Raw genomic sequence first — 18,727 nt, forward strand, 5'->3', positions numbered from 1 at the left:
AGGACAGCGGGTCGGCCCAGCCTCGAGCCACGAGCAGGTCCTGCGGCCACCGGGCCCGGCCCCTCCCTCACCCGCTCACTGCCGACCAAAGGCCGGGAGAGCGCGCACCGACCGTCCGGGTGGCCCAAGACCGCGGCCCTCGCAGCACAAACGCGGAACCCGGGCTCGTGGCCGCAGCCAGCGCGCAGCCAGCGTCGGGTTTCCCTGGAGACCCGCCCGCCCCGCCCCGCCCGGCCTCCGCCAATCCCCGCGCCCCGCCCCGCCCCGCCCCGCCCGGCCTCCGCCAATCCCCGCGCCCGCCACGCCACGCCACGCCACGCCCCTGCGACCTCACAGCCGAGACCCGACCCGCGCCCGCCGCGCCCCGGCGCGATCCCCACAGCGGGCCGGGCCGGGCCGGGCCCACCTAGGCCACCGACCTCGGTGCCCAGCGGAGGACGCGGCTCGGCCGCCACGCTGGTGCCGGGGGACGAGCAGGCGGTGCCGGGGGACGCCGCGGATGCCAGCGCAGGGGCCGACCGGCGCGGGCCGCCCTCGGCCGCCGTGGGGGGTCAGGAAGCGTCCGCCGGAGGCCCGAGCGGGGCTCCTGGGGGGGGCGCCAGAGGCGGTGGGGCCCGGGCCAGCGGGAGCCGCGGTCAGGCCGAGGAGAGGGCTGGAGAGGGGCTGCGGGGGCCGCGGAGGCGCAGGGGCGGGGGGCTCTCCCCCAGGCCGCCCCTGCGTGGGGGGGCCGGGCCGGGCGGCCCACGGACCCGGCCGGCTGCAGCTGAGGCTGCGGTGCCAGGGCGCCCGGGCTGCCCGCGCCCCCCAGCTCTGCCTCCCAGGGCTCCCGCCCCTCTGCCCGGCTCCCTCTCGGCCCTCCCTCCAGGCCCATCCCGCCCCCGCGCCCCGGCCCCGGCCCCCACCTGCCCCGCAGGCGCCCAGAGGCTCCCGCCTGCCGGGACGAGGAAACGCGGCAGCCACAGCCTCGCGGCGCCCGCAGACCCGATGGTCAGTAAGGGGCGCCCCCGCCGCGGGCTGCAGGGGCTGCCGGGGCTGCCGGGGCTGCCGGGGCTGGGGTCCGGTGTGGTGGCGCCGCCGGCCCCGCCTGCCCGACCTGCTGTGCGCGGACGCGGGGCTCGCGCTTCAGACGCCCCCGCGCCTCCACCTCCCGGCCGGCTGGCGGGGCCCGGTCTCCGGGGTGTGGCCGTCCCCGCTCGGGCCTCCGCGGGCACCCTCTACCCCCACACACCCCCGCGCGCCCCCCGTCCTCCCTGCAGGCGCCGGCGCCGCCTCCCTCGCACCCCTGCTTGGCTGCAGCTCGGCCCCCCCCAGCGCTGCCCGAGCCGCGCGCTCCCCGCAGCGCCTCCGGCGCCCTTCCCGGCGCCCTAGCGGCGACTCTGTCCCTCTGCGGGCCCGCACGCAGCTGCGGGGCGAGCACCGGGCAGCGCGGGCCGCTCCCGGCTTTGCTCCCTCGGCCGCGGGATCGCCCCCAGGCCCGGCCGCCGCCGCGGGAGCGCCCGCAGGGAGCCTGGGCAGCCGGCAGCCGGCGCGGGCGCACGTCCCGGGCGCCGCGCGGGGAGGCGCCTCGGGCGGGAGGGCGGCCGCGGGACCCAGGCTGGCCGCGCAGGCTTGTCCCGCGACCCCTACCACGGGGGGTGGCTGGTGACGCCCCCCGAAAAAGACAGGTTGACTTGCGAGTGCCCTCGTTTGGAAACGGGCCTTTTTAAAAATTTATTTTCTTACACGGCTCATTTTTGTGCAGAATCGGTTCCTCCCCGCGGGCTGGTCCCTGGCGCGCCGCCGCAGCTCGCGGGCCACGGGTCATTTTTGATGAAATTACTTTTAATCAGGGTGACAGGGGTTTCTGACCTCGCGTTTTAGGGGTGCAGGCCACATCCCCGCGGAAGCATGCCACCACGCGCCCACCAGCCGGCGCGGAGCCCTCACCCCCCGCCCGCCATCGCCCTCCCCAGCCTGGGCTCCGCAGGCCGTGGCGGGGCTGCTCTGGCCCGGCCCGGGGCGCCTTTCCGCGCCGCCCGCGAGGGGGACGCCGCCCGGGGCCTCCGGCTGGGCCAGGTCTGCGCAGTCGGGGCTGCAGCCGGCGGCGTTTCTCCCGCACCCCAGGGCAAGACGGCGACCCCGCCCGGGGCCGGAGGCGACAGCTCAGGAGCTGGATGGGGGCGAACCCGGCAGACCTGACGACGAGCCCGCCGGGCGAGCGCGGCCAGGAGCGCCCCACGCCAGAAGCGCGGGGGGGGGGCGCCCGGGGCTGGGCCCCGCGCCGGCCGCTCGGGCCCGGGACCGGGCCGCCCGGGGTGCTCACCGGAAGCGCGTCCTGCCGCCACGCGCCCGCCAGGACGGTCGGAGTCAGCTTTGGTCTGTGCCTCGGCGAGCCTGTGAGCCCAGCAAATGCCCCGGCCAGGGAACGAATCTCGGGGTGACCGGCTCCCCGCAGCGTGGGGCTCGAGGGCCCAGCCCAGGAGGGGCCGTCCGCCCCGCCGCGCCCCCGCGGCGTCCCGACCCCACCGGACACGACGGCGCGCGCCTGCGGGGAGCACCCCGACACCACCCGACCCGACCCGACATGCGGCGTCCCCGACACGACACGCCCCCGCGCCAGCCCAGACACATGTCCCACCCCCGCCGCGCCCCGCAGGCGTCCCCCCACTCCCCCACGTCCCCCAAGCCCCCGCACGCCCCCACAGCCCGCCCCCACGCCCCCACACACGCCCCCACAGCCCACACCCCAACACACCCACACACTCCCACGACCCCCACACCCTCATACCCCCACGCCCACATCCCCCCACCCCCCACACGCCCACACCTCCACAGCCCACCCCCCACACGCCGCGCCCATATGCCCTCCACGCGCCCACACCCCCCACACCCCCCACGCCCGCACCCCCCCACAGCTCCCACACCCTCACAACCCCACACGCCCACACGCCCACACACACCGCGCCGACACGCCCACCCCCCCACATACCCACACCCCCCACACCCCAGCACCCACACCCCTCACACACACCCCCACACCCCCACACGCCCGCACGCCCCACACCCCACACCCCCGCACCTCACACCCCCACACACACCCCACACACCCACACCCCACACACACCCACACCCACCCCCACACGCCCACACCCCCACCCCCCACACGCCCGCACCCCCCACACGCCGCGTCCCACACGCCCACCGCGCCGCACTGCCGGGACGGGGTGCCCCTCCCGCCGCTGCCGGCGCCTCACCCCGTTTCCCCGAACGGGCGCGGTCCGGACACCTGCGTGAGGGGGCGCCGGCGGGCAGCCGGGCCGCGTCCGCACTGTCCGGCGCGGGCTTCCGGGCGACGCGGGGCACCGTCGGCTTCGCCGTCAGGGGGCGCCCGGGCGTTGCCTGCGGTCAGACGCGCGGACGGCCGGGGGCCCCGTGGGCGGCCGTTCGGCCCTCGAGGCCCTGCGGGCGCGGCTGGAGGACCCCGCGGGGCCGGACGCGCGCCCCTGCTCAGCTCCTTGGGCGGGCGCCGCGGGGGCGCAGACGGCGGGCGGGAGGGCTCCGGGCCGAGCTCCTGCGGCGGCCCACGGCGACGCCCGCGGGCGGAGGGCGGCGGGGGTGTGGGGGGGGCGCGGGCGCCGGGCTGCCTCGCAGCTCCGCTTCCCGCGGGCCGCCTGGTGCTTCCACCAGCCGGGGCTCTCCACGCCCTTTCCCGGAGCGGAGCCCGGCCGTGGAGGGCCCACCCCAGGTGGCCGTGAGCCAGGCGGGCCGCGCAGGCCGCCTCTGCTCCCGCGCGCGGCGCCGCGCCGACCAGGGTGCCCGCCGGAGGGCCGGGGGCTCGCGGGGGCCGACAGGAGGCGCGCGGGCCGCTCCACTCACGCCCGCAGCGACGGGCAGTTGCCGGCCGGTGCCCCGGGAGCCGGGGAGAGCGCTGGCTCCCCTCGCTGGCAAGCCCGCCTGGCAGGGCGCGCGGGGCGGCTGCTCCGAGCGGCCTCAGGCCCGCCCTGCGAGTCTCGCTCCAGGGGCCCAGGCTGCAGCCGCCGGCACCGGCGCTGGTGGCCGCGGGTCCTCCGTGGGCGTCGCTGGACTCCGCGAGTGGAGTGCGGGTCCGGGGTCACCCGGGGAAAAGGGTCCCCAGAGCTCCCTTTCAGCGACCCGCGGCGAGTTTCCAGGCGCGTTTCTCCACGAGACAGACGTTCGTGGGAATCAAGAGCAGGTTTATTAGGGGAGGGGCGGCCGCGCGAAGGGCCCGGCGCACACACCGCGGGCAGGAGGCGCTGCCCCGAGGGGGCAGGTTTGCCGAGAGGCCCGCGCGGGCGGGCGGCGGCCGAGGAGAGCGGCCTCCGCCGCCAAGGGGTCAGTGAGGAGAAGCCCCGGCGGGCGCGGCCCTGGGGAGAGCGGCCTCCGCCGAGGGTCAGTGAGGAGAAGCCCGGCGGGCGCGGCCCTGGGGAGAGCGGCCTCCGCCGAGGGGTCAGTGAGGAGAAGCCCGGCGGGCGCGCCCCTGGGGAGAGCGGCCTCCACCGAGGGGTCGCGAGGAGAAGCCCCGGCGGGCGCGGCCCTGAGGAGAGCGGCCTCCGCCGAGGGGTCAGTGAGGAGAAGCCCCGGCGGGCGCGGCCCTGGGGAGAGCGGCCTCCGCCGAGGGGTCAGTGAGGAGAAGCCCCGGCGGGCGCGGCCCTGAGGAGAGCGGCCTCCCGCCGAGGGGTCAGTGAGGAGAAGCCCCGGCGGGCGCGGCCCTGGGGAGAGCGGCCTCCGCCCAGGGGTCAGTGAGGAGAAGCCCCGGCGGGCGCGGCCCTGGGGAGAGCGGCCTCCGCCGAGGGGTCAGTGAGGAAGCCCCGGCGGGCGCGGCCCTGGGGAGAGCGGCCTCCGCCGAGGGGTCAGTGAGGAGAAGCCCCGGCGGGCGCGGCCCTGGGGAGAGCGGCCTCCGCCGAGGGGTCGCGAGGAGAAGCCCCGGCGGGCGCGGCCCTGGGGAGAGCGGCCTCCGCCGAGGGGTCGCGAGGAGAAGCCCCGGCGGGCGCGGCCCTGAGGAGAGCGGCCTCCGCCGAGGGGTCGCGAGGAGAAGCCCCGGCGGGCGCGGCCCTGAGGAGAGCGGCCTCCGCCGAGGGGTCAGTGAGGAGAAGCCCGGCGGGCGCGGTCGCGGGGGCAGGGGCTGCGCTGCGGGGGAGAGGGCGAGGAGGCCCCACCGTCACCGGCGGGCGCTGGGGTGCTGCCCCGCGCCCGCGCAGAGCCTCCGGGTACAGTCCTCTTCTCTTTGCGAGCGTCACTCCTCCGGGGAGCGGCTGCCTGTAGCTGATGGGGGGCAACAGGCAGCGCCAGAAGGGCGCCGAGAGCCCAGGGAGGCCCCGCCTCCACGCCCTGGAGCACCTGGTCCTGCTGGGCCTCCCGCCCCGGGTCCGGCCTCCACAGCTGGTTAATGGTCGCGTGGGGCAGGCTCCGGCGGTGGGCGCCCCTCCCCAGTGTTTCCGCCCTCGTCCTCCCTCAGCCCCGCGGGCCTGGAGGGTCACGGGGCGGGCGCGCCTGGTCTGAGTGCGGCGGCTGCGGGGCGGATCGCACGTGCTGACGGCGAGGAGCAAGGGGGGCGGGACACTGCGGCCCCGGGGAAGCGGAGCTGGCGCTCGTGAGGCCGGAGAGCGCCCCTGCGCCCCGCCCGGGGACGGCGGGAAAGCAGGCGAGACGCGGGCGCGAAGGAGGGGCAGCCGCGGGAGCAGCGCCGCCGCCGGCCCACGCGCGGGGCGGAGCTGAGGCGCCGACCGGCCAGGGCGCGGCACGGAAGGGCCGCCCAGGGCGCGGGCGCCACGCCCACCCCGGCAGGACGCGGGCGGCGGCCGGCGACCCCAGCGCGCCCCGCCCCGCCCCGCCCCGCCCCGCCCCGCCCCGCCCCGGCCAGTCCGCTCTCCCGGCGGCCCCGCCCGCGCGCAGCCGGCCAGAGGGGGAGCCCGCGCGGGGCAGGGAGGGCCGGGCGCCCGAGCGCGGGTCATGGACCCGGGGCCTGCCGGACCCCGCGAGCCCGCCGAGGCCGCGCCGCCGCTCTTCGCGCGCGTCGCCCCTGCGCTCTTCCTCGGGAGCGCGCGCGCCGCGGCCGCGCCGGACCTGCTGACGCGCGCGGGCGTCACTCTGTGCGTCAACGTCTCGCGACAGCAGCCTGGCCCGCGCGCGCCCGGCGTGGCCCAGCTGCGCGTGCCCGTGTTCGACGACCCAGCCGAGGACCTGCTGTCGCACCTGGAGCCCACCTGCGCCGCCATGGAGGCCGCGCTGCGCGCCGGCGGCGCCTGCCTCGTCTACTGCAAGAACGGCCGCAGCCGCTCGGCCGCCGTCTGCACCGCCTACCTCATGCGGCACCGCGGCCTCAGCCTGGCGCGCGCCTTCCAGGTGGGCGGGGCCTCCGTGGGGGCGGGGCCTCCAGGGGCGGGCCGGCGGAACTCCAGGTGGGCGTGGCCTCCGTGGGGGCGGGGCTTCCGTGGGGCGGGCCGGCGGGGGCCTCCCGGGGGCGGGGCTTCGGGGGCGGGCCGGCGCGGGCTTACCCCTGTCTCCCTCGCAGGCGGTGAAGAGCGCCCGCCCCGCGGCCGAGCCGAACCCGGGTTTCTGGGCTCAGCTCCAGAAGTACGAGGAGGCCCTGCAGGCCCAGTCCCTCCTGCCCAGGGAGCCCCCGGGACAGTGCCGAGCCGGGCGAGAGGCGCTGCAGGGCGAGCCCTAGCCCTGGGCCCCGGCGCGCCGGGAGCAGGCGCCGGGCCGGGCGGCTCCCCTGCGGCCCCGCGGCTCCTCCCGGCTCCGGGCCTTTCGGAAACGCAGCCCAGAGGGGCTCGGCCCCCTCGGCCCCGCCTGTGCAAGGGTGTGTCCCCCGAGGAGGGGGCCTGGTCGGGACATCTAGGACCCCTCGCAGACTCTCAGGCAGAAAAATGCTACGGCGTGGCGGGGGCGGGCGCCGGGCAGCGGCCCCTCCACGAGGACCCCGGGGCTTCGCCGAGCCCCCCACCTGCGAGAGCCGACGGACTTGCTCCAGACCGCGGTGGGGGCCCCCATCCCAGGCCCCCAGCCAGCCCGGGCCCCCCAGCCTGGGCCTGCTTCCAAACTGGGAGCTTCTGGCTGTGCGAGGCAGTAGGCCACCCGCCCGCTGAGGCGCCTTGCGGCTCAGCCTCCCTTGCCTCCAGCTGCCCTCCCTGGAGCCTCAGCCCTGAGCCCTGGCCTCCCTGCCTGCAGGAGTGGGGGCTGATTCCCAGTCCCACACACCCTCCTGGGCGCCGGGGCCTAAGGGTATAAAGTTGGCCGCCGTCCACACTCCCGAGACAGGTAGCGGGGAGACTGCTTGGAATCGCGGGTAACACTGTCTGGGTCAACCTGTACAGGTGGGCGTGACACAGTCACAAATAAAATTCTGTCTTGAGTCACTTTGCCACCCTGGCTCCAGTCCTGTGCCCTCAGCCGGCGCTCACCTCCTTGCTGGTCCTTCCGGCAGGCTAACTCAAGCCCCTGGCCCCAGGGCCTGAGTGGGCACCACATTGGTGCAGCCCCCGCACCCTCGCCCACAACCTGGACGCCCCCAGGGTGCAGAAGGCCCCGGAGGAGGACCTACTGCCACATGACCACACCCAGCAGAGCCAGCGGTGCCTCTGGGGCCCGAAGAGTCCGGGGCTGGGGTGTCTCAGCCTCCTATCCACAGGTGCGCCCCAGATGGAGGTGCCCCACCTAGGAAGACCTCTGGCCAAGGAGTGCCTTTTGTGGGGGAAGCGCTGGGGGGCTGTGACAGGGCCCCATGCACTGACTTGCCTGCTTGTGGACCTCTGGCTGCGAGGCCACTGGCCCTGTTTCCATGCCACGTGGCCTGGTGCACCCTGCACCACATCCACAAGCTCACCAGTCAGAGGCCCCACCTGCCTGGCCCACCTGCAGCTCGGGGCTGAACCCCTTTTAACACGGGGCTTGCCAGCTGCCGGCATAAGCTGCATGCCCACAGGCTTATTCATCACTGCCACAGGGAAGCTACTGTCATTGTCCCCAGTTGGCAGGCCACCAGGCTCCAGGTGAGCCGAGTGCCCAGCAGGGAGGTGGGGAATCAGGCCCTGGGCCCAGGCCTCTGACCTGCAAGCCGTGGCCTCTGACGGCCAGCACCTGCCCTGCCCTGCCCTGGCCTGGCCTGGCGTGAGGGCAGCAGAGCCGAGCCGGATTGATGCATATCTGTGGGTCCCGCAGCTCCACTCCAAGAACCACACAGATCCCCTCTGTCCAAGGGACAGCACACCCCACTCAAGTGCCATCTCCTGGAAACCCTCCCGCCTCCAAACCCACCTCCCAGCAGTGAGGCCAGGGACGTGCTCCTTCCCAGGCAGCCTCGGGAGTGGGGGAGGCCCTGTGCTCTGGGGGCAACGGGGTGCAGGCTGCATCCACTGCTGCATCTCCCAAGTGGGCCGGGTTTGGTCAGCAAAGGCTGGAGAATGACATTTCCAGCCAGAGAGCTGGGCCTTGCCCCCACTGCGGCCTCTCCCCTGCCCCCGTGAGGCCGCCTCTTGTGGGGGAGGAGGTCACTAAGTCCCACTGGGCCAGCAACACCCCTCTGCACAGAACTGGACACAGATGTCCAGGGCCCTCCAGCAGAGACCCCCCCCCACCAAGTCCAGGGGACCAAGAGGGCAAGAAGGCCCCGTGTCCAGTCACCCTGAGGTGCAAGTGCCCGTGGGCCTCCAGAGGGTGGCCGGGCAGGCTGGCACGGGCTCTGGAGAAGCTGTAATGCTGCTTCCACCCTGCCCTGGGCTCTGGCACCGAGGCATGGGCCACCTGGGTGGGCACTGGCCACCTGGAGGCAGCAAGGACTCTCACGCCCCAGCTCCTCCCTCTAGTCTCAGGAACAGGACTGAGTCACTGGTGGGGCACGAACCCTGGGGGTCCTGGTGAGTGGAGGTGGCTGCCCCAAGAGGGCATGTCCTCAGCGAGCCGGGTCCTTGCCCGGTGGCCAGCCCACCCCACTCCCCACACCACAGGGGGCAGGCAGGTGGGTGGGAATATGGAATTCAGGGCTCCGTGCAGGGGGTGTGAGGCCAAGCGCTGTGTGTGTCCTGCTCTGGGGGTGCGGGCCCACATCCCAGGCCCTTCTCCCCAAGGACAGAGTGTGGCCGGAACACACCCCATGCCACCCGACCCACCCTATCACCTCGTGAGCAGCTCCTGCCAGTGTGATGGCTCCCAGCTCCCGGGCAGGCCTGGGGGGGACAGGGCAGGGAGGCCAGGTGCTGGGTGGCACATCCCTGCCTGCACCCCAGGGCCGGCCGGCACCACAGCAGAACTTTCTGTGTTTGGGGCACAAGCTCCATCCAGGCTGGCTGCTGTGGCCACACACAGCCACGCACGGCCACACACGCGGGCGCAGAAGGCCTTGACGTGCGGCCAGTGTGATGGTGGAGCTGAAATGTTGGGCCTCAACCCCAGGAGCCGCACGGGGCGGGGCCCGACCTGCAGCGTGGCTCAGGTTCGCCGCTGAGCCCACACCATGCCTGCGGCAGGAGGGCTGGTCTCCCGGGTTTTCTGGTCCGTGTTCCCCGGTCCCAGGCCTGAGGCCCCAGATCACCCTGACTTCTAAGCCACACGCCCGGCTTCCCGGAGCAGCGACGGCCCCAGAGGCGGCCCTGCCCTGGGGTCCCAGCAGCCGCCCCAGAAACCCGGCCCGCCGCGGCCCTACGGGAGCGGCGCGGGCATCACCTGGGCGCTGCCCGGTAGGACGCCCACCGGGCTGGGCCACCTTGCACCCGGCCCCCGCGGCAGGGGCCGGGCCGGCGGGCACAGAGCTGCTCGCGGCGCCCGGGGTCCGCCCCAGCGCCTGCCCCAAGCGCGCTGCCCCGCCCGGCACTCAGCTCCCGGGGTCCCGCGCACAGCGCCCCCGGCCCCCCGCGCCCCCGCACGGCGCCCCCGGCCCCCCGACTCCCCGCGCGCGGCCCCGGCCCCCCGCGCCCCCCGCACGACACCCCCGGCCCCCGGCCCCCCGCGCGCGGCGCCCCCGCCCCGGCCCCCCGACTCCCCGCGCGCGCGCCCCGGCCCCGGCCCCCCGACTCCCCGCGCGCGGCGCCCCGGCCCCCGCGCCCCCCGCACGACACCCCCGGCCCCCGGCCCCCGCGCGCGGCGCCCCGGCCCGGCCCCCCGACTCCCCGCGCGCGGCGCCCCGGCCCCGCGCACGGCGCCCCCGGCCCCCGCGCCCCCCGCACGACACCCCCGGCCCCCGGCCCCCCGCGCGCGGCGCCCCGGCCCCGGCCCCCCGACTCCCCGCGCGCGGCGCCCCGGCCCCGCGCACAGCGCCCCCGGCGGCGGCCGCGCGGAGCCCGAGCGGGGCGGCGCACGGCGCGGGGCCGGGCCGGGCGGCTCCCGGCGCGACTTCCTGTTGTGCCCGCGCCCCGCCGCCGCCGCGCCCGGCGCCCCTCGCCCGCGGCCGCGCCCATGGAGGGCCCCTAGCGGATGGCGGCGCAGTGCTGCTGCCGCAAGGCGCCCGGCGCCGAGGCCGCGCCCGCCCGCCCGCCGCCCGCGCCGCCGCCCGCGCCGGACGTGGCCTCGGCCTCCAGCGCGCAGCTCTTCCGCCTCCGCCACCTGCAGCTCGGCCTGGAGCTGCGGCCCGAGGCGCGCGAGCTGGCCGGCTGCCTGGTGCTCGAGCTGTGCGCGCGGCGGCCCGCGCCCCCCGCGCTCGTGCTCGACGCGCACCCGGCCCTGCGCCTGCACTCGGCCGCCTTCCGCCGCGCGCCCGCCGCCGGGCCGCCCTGCGCCTTCGCCTTCGCCGCGCCCGGGCCCGGGCCCGCGCCCCCGCCGCCCCCGCTGCCCGCGCTGGCCGACGCGCCGCGCCCGCTGGCCTTCCGCGTGGACCCGTTCACCGACTACGGCTCGTCGCTCACCGTGGCGCTGCCGCCCGCGCTGCCCGCGCACCAGCCCTTCCAGGTCATCCTGCGCTACACCTCGACGGACGCGCCCGCCGTGAGTCCGCGCCGGGCGGGCGGGCGCGGGGCGCGGGCGCGGGGCGCCCGCCCGGAGGGCCCGGCCTGCCCGCCGCTCCCCGCCGGCCCGCGGCCCCGCCCGCGCTCTCACGCCGGGGAGCGGACGGGGCGGCCCGCGGGGCTCCCGCGGCGGCAGGACCCGCCGCCCGCCCGGTCAAGCCGCAGAGCAGCTGCTGCTGGAGCCGCGGGGCGGGGAGCTTCGGGCGGCGCTGGCGAGAGGGACAGGCCCCCAGGGTGGGCCCAGGGAGGACCCCTGAGCTGACGCTCGGGCCGGGCGAGGACTGGCAGGGCCCGTGTGCCAGGCGCCCCCGCCCAGCGCAGGCACTGCTGGCTTCGGGCAGCCCGCCCCAGAGGCCCCGCTGCAAAGGCCGGGTGCCCGGGCCAGGGGCCGCTGCTGCCCCCCATCCTGTGCGGAGCGACGCGTGCCCCCCAGTCCCTGTGCCGCTCCCTGCCGGAGCTGCAAGTGGACAGTGCCGGACAGGTGTGGAGAGGCGCGGGCCGGGCGAAGGCGACACCCCCGGGGAAGAGCCCGGGTGGACACATGCTGGCCCAGGAGCCCTTCCAGGCGCCCCCTCCACCCCACGCTGCGGCAGGGCCGGCTCCGACAGCTGCAGGCGCCCCGCTGGGCGGACAGCACAACCCGTCTCCCCGACCTCGCTCTGTGAACTGGGCACCCAGCTGTCAGGCCCACCCATCCCACTGGGGCTGGGGCCAGGCAGGCAAGGGCGGCCTGTCCGTAGGCTTTCTGTGGCTGCTGAGGGCCCTTGATGCTGGGGGGCAGAGGGGGAGGGCGGCAAGGTTCCCGCTGCCCAGTGGCCACAGGGCTGGCAGGCAGCACACCAGGGCTGTGCACGCACATGGGACATGGGGGCCCCTGGGGGCCTCTGGCCTGGGCATGAGCCCCCGGGACACTCGCCGCACAGGGCCCCCTTCTCTGCCTGGCCCGTCCTGGGCCACAGGCTTGAGACCCAAGGCCTGTCCCTGTGCCAGGTAACTGGGCAGCTGCCTCCGAGGCCCTGCACCCCTGGCAGTTTAGGGTGCTGCTGCCCCAGGCCCATGCTCTTTGCACCCGTTCCTGAAGCCCACACCCCAGCCCAGCAAGAGCAGTGTCTCCCTGCCCCAGCCCCTTCCTGACCAGCCCCCAGCGAAAGCACCTCCGTGCCCTGGGGCACCCCAGCCGCCTCACCCCCAGGAAGGCCGTCAGCGCAGCTCGAGGGGACACCAGACTGGTTGAGGGGTGCACGTGGTCCCCGAGCTGGACCCGACCTAGGGAGAAGAGGACTCGGCAAGAGGGAGCAGTTGCGGGCAGTGCTGGGGGGCCGGGAGGGGCCCCGCTTTCAGGTGGGCCAGGACCCCGCAGCAGCATCAGCGGGTGTCTCCCAGCCCTGTGTGCTGGGGCCCGTGGCCGAGGCCACCCAGAGGCCCCTGCGCCTTCGGAGCGCCCAGGCTGCCAGCAGAGCCGCAGGGGGCGCAGGGACAGAGACTCACAGCCGCGAGAGGAGCTCTGAGGTGCTGGGGGGATAGCGGGGCAGCAGGGGTAACCCCACGGGTCTGGGTCCGCTGCCTCCTGGTTTCCGCACGGAGGGCCCCGGGCGCGGCACCAGCTTCGGCTTTGGAGAGGTCCGAGCGGAGGGGGCAGCGGTGTGCGGTGTTAGCAGATTCAGGGTCCTCGGGACGCCCACAGTTGGGGGTCCCTCCCAGACTCTGCCCTGGCCTTACTGGGGGCCCAGGAGGCCTGAGTGGAGAGGAGAGGGGGTCGGGAAGGGGGTGCAGGCAGCAGGCCAGGGCTGGGTGGGGAGTGGGCTGGAGTGGGGGCAGGGCCTGGCCCTGGCACCTGAGCACCAGGAAGACTTTGGGGGTCACCGTGTGGGCGGGGCCTCCACGGCACCGGCCCAGCAGGGGGCGGGGCTTCCAGGGGCATCCTCCGCCCCCCCCAGCCCGCGGCCGCTGTTCCCCGCAGCTGCCCTTCCCCGGCCCATGAGCGCCGGCTCCCACAGAGGGCTTCCGGGCGGGGCGCAGAGGAGGCCCCCGGGTGCTGTGTCAGCTCTGGCTTCGCGTGGAGGCGGCGCCTCGGGCCCCCCTCCAGCCTGTTGCTCCTCTTTGGCCTCTGCCCGCTGTCCAGAGGCCTGTCGGCCGGCGTCCCTTCCTCCACGGCGGCCGTGCTCCCAGGACTGGCCCATCCCCTCCGGGCCACTCACCGGGAAGCTCTGCTCTGCCCAGGCCCCGTGGGGTCCCCTGCGGAGTGGGCGTGGGGTCCCCTGCGGAGTGGATGCAGGAGGGAGTGGGCGGCCCACGCTCACCGCGCGTGCTCCCGCAGATCTGGTGGCTGGACCCGGAGCTGACCTTCGGCCACGCCAAGCCCTTCGTCTTCACGCAGGGCCACTCTGTGTGCAACCGCTCCTTCTTCCCCTGCTTCGACACGCCTGCCGTCAAGTGTACCTACTCGGCCGTGGTCAAGGTCAGTGCCCGGCGCCTGCTCGCCCTGACCTCGGGCCTGCCGCCCTAGGAGGGGCAGCACGCAGTGGGGCGGGGGCGGCCGGGGGTGGCTGGGCACCGGAGGGGATGGGCCATGGCTCCCTGCGGGGGAGGCTCAGCGGGGCGGTGGGGCCAGCCTCGGGGCCTCCGGCGTGGCTGCCTCCCCACAGGGGCCAGAGGTTGGCAGGCAGGGATGGGGATGGGGCCCTTGGATGGGGATGGGGTACTGTGACAGTGCGACTGCCTGACCCCGGCACCCCTGAGGGGTTGGGCTCCCTGCCCTGGGTTGTGGGGACCCCGTTGGAGGTGCTGCTACCGCAGATGACGTTATCGAGCGGCAGCATGGGGTCTCTAGGGTTCCCTGACGATGACATGGGGCTCCCCATAGAGATCGTGGGGTTCCTCGCAAGGACTGTCAGGTCCCTGCGGGGGCATGGGCTCCCCATCGGGGCGCAGCTGCCCTGACAGGTGGGCCCGGGGCTGGCAGGCCCCGGCGGGGGTGCAGGTGCTGATGAGTGCCACGCGGAGCACCTACGTGGAGGAGGAGGGCGTGTACCACTTCCACATGGAGCACCCCGTGCCCGCCTACCTCGTGGCCCTGGTGGCCGGGGACCTGCAGCCAGCGGACATCGGGCCCAGGTAGGCCCCACCTGCTTGCTGCCGCCCGCCCTGCATGGCCATGGGCACAGCCCTGCCCCTCTCCCCCGTGGGGCCGCCCCATCAGGGAGCCCTGCGCCCACACGCCGCCAGCAGCGGCCCCCACCCGATGCAGGGGGCTCAGGCCTCAGGGCCAGGGCCCGGCCCCCCGGGTCGCAGCCCGAGCGCCTCTCCGTCTGTGGCAGGAGCCGCGTGTGGGCTGAGCCGAGCCTCCTGCCCACGGCCACCAGCAAGCTGTCGGGCGCTGTGGAGCAGTGGCTGAGTGCCGCTGAGAGGCTGTACGGGCCCTACATGTGGGGCAGGTAGGTGCCGGGCAGCCGCAGCCGCCCAGGGTGGACCCGGCCTGCGGTCCGCCCGCTCACACACGCCTGCCCCGCAGGTACGACATCGTGTTCCTGCCGCCCTCCTTCCCCATCGTGGCCATGGAGAACCCCTGCCTCACCTTCATCATCTCCTCCATCCTGGAGAGTGACGAGTTCCTGGTCATCGACGTCATCCACGAGGTGGCCCACAGCTGGTTCGGCAACGCCGTCACCAACGCCTCGTGGGAGGAGATGTGGCTGAGCGAGGGTCTGGCCACCTACGCCCAGCGCCGCATCACCACGGAGACCTACGGTAGGGCTGGCCCGGGCCTGCGCCAGGGCCATGCAGTGCGTGCCCAGCCGCTCGCGGCCCGGGCAGCAGCTCAGGCCGCCCCGCACCCCGTCCAGGTGCTGCCTTCACTTGTCTGGAGACGGCCTTCCGCCTGGACGCCCTGCACAGGCAGATGAAGCTCCTGGGAGAGGACAGCCCGGTCAGCAAGCTGCAGGTCAAGCTGGAGCCAGGTAAGCCGGCCTGGCCCCGCCCCGCCCCGCCCCGCCCCGCCCCGCCCCGCCGCCGCCCCTCTGACCACGCCCCCTGGGCCCTCTGGCCACGCCCCTGGGTCTCTGGCCACGCCCCAGCCCTCTGGCCACGCCCCCTGGACCCTCTGGTCACGCCCCGGGGCCTCTGGCCACGCCCCTGGGCCCTCTGGCCACGCCCCCGGCCGGCCCTGCCCCTCCTGGCGCCTCCGGGCCCGCGTCCGGACGGGTTCTCTCCCGAGTCCAGGAGCCCCCGCGGCCCCACCTGCCTCCCCGTCTCACAGCCCGGGGGTCTCCGCGGCGCGTGGTCCTGCCTCCCGGCCCGCGGCCGCCGGCTCGCAGCGCTGTCCCCGCAGGCGTGAACCCCAGCCACCTGATGAACCTGTTCACCTACGAGAAGGGCTACTGCTTCGTGTACTACCTGTCCCAGCTCTGCGGAGACCCCCAGCGCTTCGACGACTTCCTGCGCGTGAGCGGCCCCTCCCGCGGCCCGCGCTGGCCGCCCGCCTGGCCTCGGCGCCCGCGACCCGGTTCTGGCCGCAGGCGGTGCCTGCGCCACAGCAGAGGGGGCTCTGCGCCCACCCTGGGCCCCGCGCACACCCCTGCGTGCTGGGCAGACCCTGGGGGGGCCTCCCGGGGCCCGACCCCGCTCGCTGAGCCCACCCTGCCCCGGCAGGCCTACGTGGACAAGTACAAGTTCACCAGCGTGGTGGCGCAGGACCTGCTGGACTCCTTCCTGAGCTTCTTCCCGGAGCTGAAGGAGCAGAGTGTGGACTGCAGGGCAGGTGAGGGGCGGGGCCAGGCAGGTGAGGGGCGGGTGAGGGCGGGGCCGGCAGGTGAGGGGCGGGGCCAGGCGGGTGAGGGCGGGGCCGGGCAGGGGAGCAGGCCAGACCAGCTCCCACTGTCCTCGGTGCACCACCATGGAGGACAGTGTGCCCCATCACGGGAGCAGGGGAGGGTGCCGAGGGGACTTCCTGGAGGACGTGGCTCTTAGGCCAGGCTGAGTGAACTGAGCAGCCACAAGAAAAGGCTTGGAAGCAGTGTGTGCAGAGGATCTGGGGCAGGGTCGGTGGGGTCTGGGAGGTCTGCCTCAGAGCTGGCCAGCCCGGCAATGCCCATGAGAGTCCCCTGGGGCCTGGGGGCCTGGGTGGGACGGGCTGAAGGGACAGGAGGCCATGCAGTGGGGGGAATGGAGGCTTGCTGGAGACCAGGGGGCATCCACCAGGTGCGCCTGAGTGCAGGAAGACCTGACAAGTGCACCCAGGGTTTCTCTGGAGGTGGGCAGAACCCACCCACAGCTGCCTGGTGCCGAGGTCAGGCCGACAGGCATCCCTGTTCTGGGCCAGGGAGGGGCAGGTCCCCAGTCGCCAGCTGAGCCTGCTGTGCCCAGCACCGGTGCTGGCCCAGCCACCACAGCCACATCCAGGCAGGGACCACATCTCCTTGCAGGGCTGGAGTTTGAGCGCTGGCTCAACGCCACAGGACCCCCGCTGGCCGAGCCAGACCTGTCTCAGGGGTCCAGCCTGACGCGGCCGGTGGAGACCCTCTTCCAGCTGTGGACGGCGGCACCACTGGACCAGGCGGCTGCCTCAGCCAGCGCCATCGACATCTCCAAGTGGAGGACCTTCCAGACAGCGCTGTTCCTGGACCGGCTGCTGGACGGGTCTCCGCTGCCCCAGGGTAGGTCCTGCGGATGGGGGGCAGGTGGGAGGGCGCCTGTCCCACTGACCACTGTGCCCGCAGAGGTGGTGACGAGCCTGTCTGAGTGCTACTCGGCCCTGCTGGACTCCATGAACGCTGAGATCCGCGTCCGCTGGCTACAGGTCGTGGTGCGGAACGACTACTACCCTGAGCTGCACCGAGTGCGGCGCTTCCTGGAGAGCCAGGTGTGCCCCCATGGGCCCCCCAATCCCCCACACAACAGGCCCCGCCACTGGTGCTTCCTGGAGAGCCAGGTGCACAGGGCTGCCCCCCACGGGGCACCACTCCCCACCCTTCCCAGCCGCATGGAGCCCTGCCCCACGGCCTCCCCAACCCTCAGCGCTGGTCACTCAAGGTCCCTGGGCACGAGATGGAGGTGGGGACTTTGGTGGGGGGGGTGTCAGCAATTGGAGGGAGAGACCGGACTCCCCAGTTCACGGTGGGTCCAGCTGGGAGCAAAGGCAGAGTCTGGTCCACATCTGCCGTGGCCCTGACTGGTGCTGGGCCTGGCCGGGGGTGGGGCGTTGGAGGCATCTGAGCTCCTCAGACAGAGTTCTGGGGGCCTAGGCCCCCAGGAGCCTCGGCTGGTCCCCATCAGCGCCCCAGCCCACGCTCCCTGCAGACAGGGTGAGAAGCGGCCAGGGCGGGGTGGCTGGGCGGGGCTGACGGTGCACCCCCGCAGATGTCCCGCATGTACACCATCCCGCTGTACGAGGACCTCAGTACCGGTGCCCTCAAGCCCTTCGCCCTGGAGGTCTTCTACCAGACACGGGGCCAGCTGCACCCCAGCCTGCGCAGGGCCATCCAGCAGATCCTGTCCCAGGGCCTGGGCCCCAGCACCGAGCCCCGCACAGAGCCGGGCGGGCCGGGGACCGACACGGAGGCAGATGCGGCCACGCCAGCCCTGCTGCTTGGGGACGAGGCCCCCGGCGGCACCATCGCTCTCAGGGACGTCAACGTGTCTGCCTGACCGGACCTCCGGACACCACGATGTGCCTTCGCGGCCTGGTCGCCGAACCGCGCCCGGCTCTGGCCACCAGTTCCGCCCGGCCCCCACCTTCCCGCGGGCTGTTGGGACCTGCGGAGGCCGCCAGGCCCAAGGGCCACCCCCACTCTTGCACGGCAGAACCCAGGCTGCCAGCACCCGCCATGCCCTCCTGGCTCAACACTGACCGCTGGGCGCTGCCCGGGCGTTGCCTGCCATTCTGTGCCTTAATGTCTGCGTGAGGGATCCGTGGCTCGTTGCCCCGCAGCTGGCCCCGGTCCCTTCCGCGAGGAGCCGTACCTGGCCCCGGCCAAGGGACAGGGAGGCAGCCCGGCCCTTGGTGTGGGGCGGGGTCACTGAGGACGACAGGTGCACCTCACTGGGCGGGGCCCAAGCCCCATAGCCTTAGCCCTCAGGGAACGCAGGGACCTGGCCCGAGGAGTGGACAGGACAGCATCTGGTGACTCGCAGGCGGGCAGCAATGCCTGGGAAGGGCAGGTGATGCTGGAGCTCTCCAGGCCCAGCCGCTGAGAAGCCTGGGGACCCTGCCGTCAGGGCTGGCAGCCGGGGCCACTGTGCTGGGGTCACCGTGATTGTCCTATTAAACCTCCACTGCAAGTGACCCTGGCCTGTGTGTCCCAACTGGGGGTTTGGCCAAAGGCACGAATGACCCCATGACAGCAGACGGGGGGCAGAGGGAACGGCGGCCGTCGGAAGAGGGGGGACGTCCGCAGGGTACGGGAGGGCCGTGAGCATCGCGTGAGCATCTGCTGGGCCGAGGGAGGTGCGGAGAGATGCCAGCTAGAGACCTTCACTGGGGGCCTCGGCCCAGGCCAGCAGAATGTCCAGGCCCTGGGCCCAGGCTGGAGCAGGCTTATCCTGGTCACTCCCCTGCCCCCTGCTCACCGAGACCCTCCTGGGGTGGAGCTTGGGGCACAGACCACAGTGAAGGCTCCATGGAAAGCCCCCTGGGAGGCCCCCCTCTGACAGGCCCCCGAGACTGGCTGCTGGCCGGAAGGAAGGTGCTGGGTTTGGAGAGCGGGGTCCCTGGGTTAGTACCCTGGGAAAAGTGTCACAGAGACCCCTCAGCGACACCGGCGAGGATCCCAAGATGGGCATCCATTGTGCCCCAAAGG

The 18,727-nt window shown here is 74.8% G+C and overlaps 2 protein-coding genes across 2 annotated transcripts; both read left to right on the top strand.

Annotated features, from left to right (window-relative positions):
* Positions 1 to 5,949: 5,949 nt before the first annotated feature.
* DUSP28 (dual specificity phosphatase 28) lies at positions 5,950 to 6,667 on the top strand. The gene is made up of 2 exons (XM_037522183.1): positions 5,950 to 6,342; positions 6,512 to 6,667. The coding sequence occupies exons 1-2, from the start codon at positions 5,950 to 5,952 to the stop codon at positions 6,665 to 6,667; spliced, it is 549 nt and encodes a 182-aa protein (XP_037378080.1).
* Positions 6,668 to 10,407: 3,740 nt separating this feature from the next.
* Positions 10,408 to 18,267, top strand: RNPEPL1 (arginyl aminopeptidase like 1). The gene is made up of 11 exons (XM_037521946.2): positions 10,408 to 10,914; positions 13,252 to 13,392; positions 13,897 to 14,048; positions 14,252 to 14,368; positions 14,446 to 14,681; positions 14,777 to 14,890; positions 15,262 to 15,374; positions 15,582 to 15,690; positions 16,355 to 16,585; positions 16,649 to 16,791; positions 17,289 to 18,267. Exons 1-11 carry the CDS (start codon positions 10,408 to 10,410, stop codon positions 17,574 to 17,576), a joined length of 2,151 nt encoding a protein of 716 aa, XP_037377843.1. The 3' UTR covers positions 17,577 to 18,267.
* The last annotated feature ends 460 nt before the right edge of the window (positions 18,268 to 18,727 follow it).

Source organism: Talpa occidentalis, unplaced genomic scaffold (genome assembly GCF_014898055.3).
Source record: "Talpa occidentalis isolate TD23 unplaced genomic scaffold, MPIMG_talOcc4v2.1 talOcc4.3, whole genome shotgun sequence".
Taxonomy (NCBI): Eukaryota; Metazoa; Chordata; class Mammalia; order Eulipotyphla; family Talpidae; genus Talpa; species Talpa occidentalis.